General features: G+C 42.3%; 1 protein-coding gene across 12 annotated transcripts in view; it reads left to right on the top strand.

Annotated features, from left to right (window-relative positions):
• The first annotated feature begins 2,277 nt into the window (after positions 1 to 2,277).
• Positions 2,278 to 6,833, top strand: part of ANK2 (ankyrin 2) — a 402,581-nt gene continuing 398,025 nt past the window's right edge. For 10 of the 12 annotated variants that reach the window (XM_045284255.1, XM_045284253.1, XM_045284249.1 and 7 more), the window contains exon 1: positions 2,285 to 2,404. In XM_045284255.1, the coding sequence (XP_045140190.1) occupies positions 2,321 to 2,404 (84 nt within the window). In that variant the 5' untranslated portion in view covers positions 2,285 to 2,320. Of the gene's footprint in view, positions 2,405 to 6,833 lie in introns of all 12 variants that reach the window. The other 2 variants (XM_045284229.1, XM_045284257.1) reach the window with 2 other exon arrangements.

Genomic DNA, 6,833 nt, shown 5'->3' with positions numbered 1-6,833 from the left:
GTGGTGTGCCCGAGTAGAATTGTGCTTCTAACATCTGACAGTGGCTGGTGTTGGGAAATCAACAGGCCTTTCTTCTGAGGGCAGCCATCACCAAGCTTTAGTCAGCGGCCAAGCACATTAAATGTGCAACTCATAATTTTATTAGTACCTGCTTGATTTATCAACTTGCTGAAATTCTTTCCTTATACTTCGAATGCAAATGTTTACGAGATATAGATAGAAATGTACGTATGTTTTACCCTATAAAGGAATCATAAGAGTATAAGTGATATTTGAGAACAGCACAAGCAACCATGAGGTTATATCCAATTTTGAAAGTTACAGAGCAAAATCTGAGTGTTTGGAGCATGCATTATATTTTCGTATGTTGAGACAAGGCACTGTTGTAAAAACCTGTCTCTAATAACCAAACCAAATTCCCTACATGGAGTTGGTGCCAATGCATCATGACCCTATAGGACAGGGTAGAACTGCCCCCATGGGGTTCTGAGACTGGAACTCTTCTCCCAGTCTATAATACGCAGTTATTAATTAATAAAAGGATACAAACTTTAAATACATTTGTTTGCAATTTATAATGATGAGGTATCTAATGGGGCTACTGCAACAACGTTACCCATTGATTTATAAAAACACATTCTGCCTTCAGTTGAGAACAAAGTACGTTAGTAACACATGGGCTACATAGATACACATCCCTTTTTGTGGTACCCTATCTTGCCATGTTTGCCGGGAAGGTGAGTTCCCAATTTGGGGAGCTATTTGCATGTAAGAAACATTTTAAGGTAGACCTTTCTGAATGAAAAACTACTTGTATTTATATAAATAATGATAGGATTTGCAGTAACATATTTACATAGATATCTTCACTTTTTAAACTTTGTTTATACATATTATCTCTCTGACTCAACCCTTGCTTTATTTTTTGTATTTACAAGTATAATTATTCCATGGTTTGTACTCCAGATTTAGTTTCTACGGACAGAGATGAGTGTTCAGTGTGTGCATATGTGCATTTTTTAAAAAGTATTGAGCTGTGGTTGCAGCCACACCCTCATATGTTTAAATACAGCCACCTCAATCCAATAGATAACATGGAGCATCGTGTTGTCAAAACAAGCCCTGTTTATGAAGAATCATTCAGGGATTATGATAAACTCTTTGAAATCAGAGATTGTGTTCTATTCATTACTCACCATAGAGAATTAGAATAAGAAGATTTCCAAGGCCAATTATAAGAATGTCTGAACGCCTTGACTTTTTTATGCTGGTATTATCCATAGGATCTGGCTTATATATTCATATGTATTCAGTAAACCATCACTCACCCTGCCTCGTCCGTTTCAGAGCAATCAGCCCTGTAGGTCAGAGTTGAACGGCTCCACAGGATTTTCCTCTCTATGGAAGCAGAGAGCCTCCTCTTTATTCCACAGAGTGGCTGGTGTGTTAGGATCACCAACCTTTTGATTAGCAATCCAGTGCTTCATTGTGTTTGGTTCTGGGAAATTCAGTGATCTTTCTCCATGGTACACACCCAATCTCTCTCTCTCTCTGACCTGTTATGGAAAGACCATTGGGTAAACAGCGCAGCTGTGTAATAGTGTTGCAGGTTCTTTGTCAGCTGCATATTCAGAAAGCACAGAGGAGGGGAGGGTCTGAGTTACCTGCCTGTTTGCTGGGGAAGCTGGGCTCAAGGCTTCTTTGATAAAAGTTATCTTTGAGCCCAGTTTTGAAAGATTGTAATTTGAAATCAAGTGCATAACATCCTTAAAAAAAAAAAAAAGGTAACTTTCTCACATTCACTCTGAAAACTTAAGCCCCAATCCATTCCCCTAAGCATCCTCTCCAGTGGCTGAAATGCATCTCTTCAGGTTGAGAGACAGGTTCGAGAATGCTCCCATTTTCTCCTTCCGCATTGTGTCTGTTCTGTGTGGAAGTACCTGTAGGAAGAAAATGAAGTGCAGGTTTTGTTGTGGGTTTAGAGCTGAGCGAATCGAGGGTGTGCGGAACACCAGCCAACCGAGTCCCCAAATTATTCTAGTCCCTGGCCTTCTTTTTGTCAAGGCTCTCTTCATTGTAACTGGTCCCTGATGGTAATTGGTTGAATCAGAGTTAACAATGCAGTCAGATAAACAGTTGTGGCAGCTGCTGCCATGGCAACGCCACCGTCCTCACCCTCCCAGTGCGTGCCCCTTCCCCACCCCTCCTCCCCACCCCCTGCTTTCCTCCCGCAAGTGCACACGCGCGAGTGGTCGGCACAGACAGACAGACAGACGGCAGGGTTGGATGGCAGAGCTAGGCTCTTCCCGAACTGTGCAGCATGATGAACGAAGATGCAGCTCAGAAAAGCGACAGTGGAGAGAAGTTCAATGGCAGCAGCCAGCGGAAAAAAAGACCCAAAAAGGTAAGCTGCTGGTATTAGAGGTGTCTGTATAGAAATAGTGTGTGTGTGTGTGTGTGTGTGTGTGTGTGTGTGAATAACGTCAGTTCAGAGGAACGATAGTACTACCTCCCGCAGGGCAAAGCGTGGCTCCTTTACAGAAGGGGCAGGTGCCACCGCTGCCTTGGAAGCGTTTTCCAGGGACAGGCTTCCTGACGGATGGATGCATGCATGCACTGGAGCCCCACTAAGGGAGCAGAGCTAGGGAGCGCTCCGTGTGCGGATGGTGGAGAAATGTGGCTACTGATGGATGCGTCTCGTGTTCCACCGGTACTGGAGTGATTCCTTGTCTTTTTGGAAGGAGTAAAGCCAGGTGGCAAGCAAAAGGAAGGAAGGTGTGTGTGTGTGTGTGTGTGTGTGTGTGTAGGTAGGGTGGGTCTTGAGACGGCTGAAAAGACTGCTGCTGTGACAGGAGAAATATGATCCCCCAGTGTGATATCCCTTTGGTTTGCTAAGTCCCTCTGCAGTGTTCCCAGACATTAGCTCTTTCAGTGATCAAGATAAACCGCTAAAGATATTATTAGGGGGGAGGGGGGGGCGTTGGGGCACACAAAGCAGTCTGTAGGATTTCTTACCCTGGCACAACGTTCGTTTGCACAGCCTTGATTTTCATGGAAATGATACCAGTGAGAAGCAGTGGGAGGGATGCGAACTATCCGGCCCCACCCAGCGGCAGCACTTCTTTCTTTAGGGTCTGACTCCTTCTGGGAAACTGTTGCAGCTTCCTAGAGCTCCTGAGCCCCACCTCTCAATGATGCTTCAAAGGCCGATAGCTCGATAGTCATTTATTTTCTGAGGGGGCGCGGGGGATGACGATATGGGTGGGATAGCTAATATGATTCTAATGTAAATGGCTTCCACGGTGTGACCTGGTTTGGGGTTTTTGAACAGACAGATTATAAAACACACACACCCAATAATAATCAGGCACGAATGAATTTTTTTGTCATTTTAATGATGTTGAGATTACATTGTGTCTGAAAATATATATATCTCTGGAGTGCTAAAGGTCTCTGGATCTACAATCATTTCAAACCACTGCTATTTAAACACTGTATCAGCCAACGAGGGAGAGGTGTCTCTGTACTGTGCCAAGTAATTTGATAAGACTGAGTATGCCCACTTATGACAGTTATTTAATAATAGCATGAAGATAGTGATACATGCTGTTCAAGGCAAAAGAATAATTCAGGGCAGGCAGGGACATGGATTGAATGCCCTTTTGTACCTAGCCCATCCCTCCCCCATGCCCCTGCACCACTGTGGGTGTTTTTTATACTGTTAATTAAATGGTCTGCATGAAAGAAAAATAATAGGGAGGAAAAAGGAAGAGAGAGAAGAAGAGAGGAGGAAAAAGAGGGCGTTCTTGTTTTCAGCCCCACTGGGAGAATTCTCTGAATTTCTGTCTGAAGTCTCTATGCCGCTCTAGCACAGTAGACGCAGGACTTCAAAGATCTGGCAAATGCATCTCAGGGAGAATCCGAGCTCTGAGTGGTAACGCAAAATCCAAAACTATACACAGCATACATTTTAAAGTATCTGATGGAGTAGAGAAGCTAAACTCATCGTGTATCATGACTATAATATTCTAAGCTCCATTTTCTCAAACACATTGATTTCCACACTAAGTCCCTTCCAACTTGGGTTAGGAGGAGAGCAGTGGCTAGCAAAGGGTGGATGCTGCGTAGGTGTGTTTGTGCATACATTCAGAGGTGTATGTGGAGCATGCACTTACCACCCAGTGAACATTGAGGGCCAAAAGTTATTTCACCAGAGAGGAAAGAAAAAAAATACCAATTCCCTGACACAGGAAGGGACACCTCCCCTCAAATACACACTCAGACATGCACATACCTTCTAGCTTATCATGTCAGCCATATGGGGCTCTTTGAATCTTAGCTCTAGCCTTGATTGTATGTCACTGAGGCATATAATTTAGCTACTCTGATTCAGACCTATATTTGTAAAACAAGAGTTATTGCATATATGTTGTGATGTTTTGTAAAGACTAGAAATAAAAACTTAAAAATTATTTTATGTGTTTGATATGTAGTAGATAACAATTTTAAGTAATACCGTTGTTCCCTGAAGTGGAACTGACTTATTGAAATAAACCCTTTATATAAAACCACATATGTCCATTTATATTTTTGAGAGGAACACAAATGGCACAATATAGAATCAGTACTTTGAATGGGCCAGTAGTTATTTTCCAAAAAGTCAAAAGTTCTTTGTTATAATTGGAAACTTTTTATCTCTTACAAAGTTTGAGAATTATAGAAATGGAGTCTTTAGATTACTGCCTCCCATCACTTTGTACAGCAGGCAAGATGGCTTTTCGTATTTGAAATTCGTCCATTAAATGTGATGTGATGGCGACATAACAGTCAAGGGATTAGCCTCCCTCATAAGCATTTAAATCTGGAAAAAGCAAGCATCGGAGCAAAGTCAGTACCATGACTCAAATTCAGTTGTCTGCTAAATTTCTACTAAAGATTTATGTTGGATACACTGTCGGAATCTTACAAGCATCCAGGGTCAAGCACTGCTCCCCCGCCCCACCCCTCGCCTCTGGCTTGGATATAGATCTGTTGTGTTAAATCCTATTCCTGGAAAACCTAGTCTCCATATGTAGTAAATACATCACAGATGAGCCATACCTGTTTATTTATTCTACACCCACCCAAGTGAAAGACAGAAATCATTTGGGGTTCTTTGTCACATGACCCACAACGAGAGTTTATTTGCTGGCAGATTTTAGTGGGCATCTTAAAGATAGAACCGCTTTTGTTTTTTCTTAAGGATATCTGGTCTAACTCTGGTCGCACACTGTAGTTGCTGCGCTGGGTTTATTATTCCTTCAGTGAAAGAAGATGCGCATCTTGGAGCATGATAGGGGCACCCCAGAAAGATTGGTCCTTAGAAAGAACCTAGGATTTTGAATTTGATGGAGTGATATTTGGGGAGGATTCAAGGAATCCACCTGGCTTGGGTACTGTCAGGAAGTGGGGACCATTCTGTGATTGCTTAATAAGTCTTAATAAGTATTACCTATAGAAAAGCTACCACTGTCATTGATGAAACAGCTGCAATCTTTCATTTAATGAGCAAAGGATACACACGGTATTTTGCGGCCTTGACAAGGTTCATGTTGTTTCCGGTGTTCACACAAACTTAGAGGGTGCTCCTGTTTTTGTCTTGATCTACATGGTCACAATGAAGCCCTGGCGATGCTGTTGGGTAGGCGTTGAGCTACAAATGGCAAGGTCGACAGTTCAAACTCACCAGCTGCTCTGCAGGAGAAGATGAGGCTGTCTGCTTCTGGAAATATTTACGAAGGCTTGGAAAGCCTCTGCGTTGGAAGCAACGTGATGGCCGTGGGTTGGGTTTGGGTTGGGTATTGTGGTCACGAAGTGGCTGTACCTGATGTTGGTATTCTGTGAAATGGTTTATGCTCACAGGAGCAAGCCTGCCGGTGAGGACTGGCCTCGCTCTGAGAGTACAAAATGCCAGGCCTGTGTCTATGCTTAGACCTCAGGGGCTGTTGTTCTGTCTCTTCCCATGAACACAAAGATTCTTTGGAGAGAAATATTTATTTACTAGTGGGCGATCTTTCGTCTCCATGGAATATAAATCATAGAGAAAGTAGCGGTAGAAAAATTCTTCCTCTAATACTTTGGCAAAACAGTCTTTAGGGTCCTGTTGATTTACATAACTAAAATTTTGACCAATGTATAGATTTGGGGTAGATGTTCTGGTGGCAGTTCAGCGGAGAAGAGTAAATGGATGCTATTTTCATTTTAAACTGGAATCTTGAAATTAAAGGAAGCTCTGGGGCCGATGTGGAATGAGTGGATCTGACAAAATGTCTAGCACACACTGAAATGACTCATGCATGCCAACCATCATGCAGGCAGCCCAGGAACAGGCAATGTTTCATTCTCTTATCCCTAAGGTGGCCACACCTTAGAGCTGACTCAATGGCAATGAATAACACTGCAGTCAATGATTATAAAGGTTTCAGTACCTATCCAACATTTCCGCAGTTTAGGCTCAAATAATCCAAGAGCATATTAATGTGCAGCACCACGTCCTTTCCTATTTTGTACCATTAACATGCAGCAGATTTGATCTAGAACAGGCTGATGAGCCTCTGATAATTTGCATAAGTAAAAATGGAAATGCTCATCAAGCATCAATCACACATGACAAACCACACGGTTTGGAAGATTCATCTAAAACAAATGAAACAAACAGTTTAATAAGTATTTTCCTTATTTGGAAAATAAAAAGATAAAAATAAAATGCAAGCACTTTTGTTTTCAATAGAACAGCAGGATAATATGGCTGTGTAGGATAACTGGTTTAGTACTACTCTGTGATCGGGTCCTTT

Source organism: Echinops telfairi, unplaced genomic scaffold (assembly GCF_000313985.2).
Source record: "Echinops telfairi isolate 266 unplaced genomic scaffold, ASM31398v2 ScPeMD7_7468;HRSCAF=8506_0, whole genome shotgun sequence".
Lineage (NCBI taxonomy): Eukaryota > Metazoa > Chordata > Mammalia > Afrosoricida > Tenrecidae > Echinops > Echinops telfairi.
Note: the sequence above shows the minus strand (reverse complement) of the source record. Positions and strands in the feature narration are given on the sequence as shown.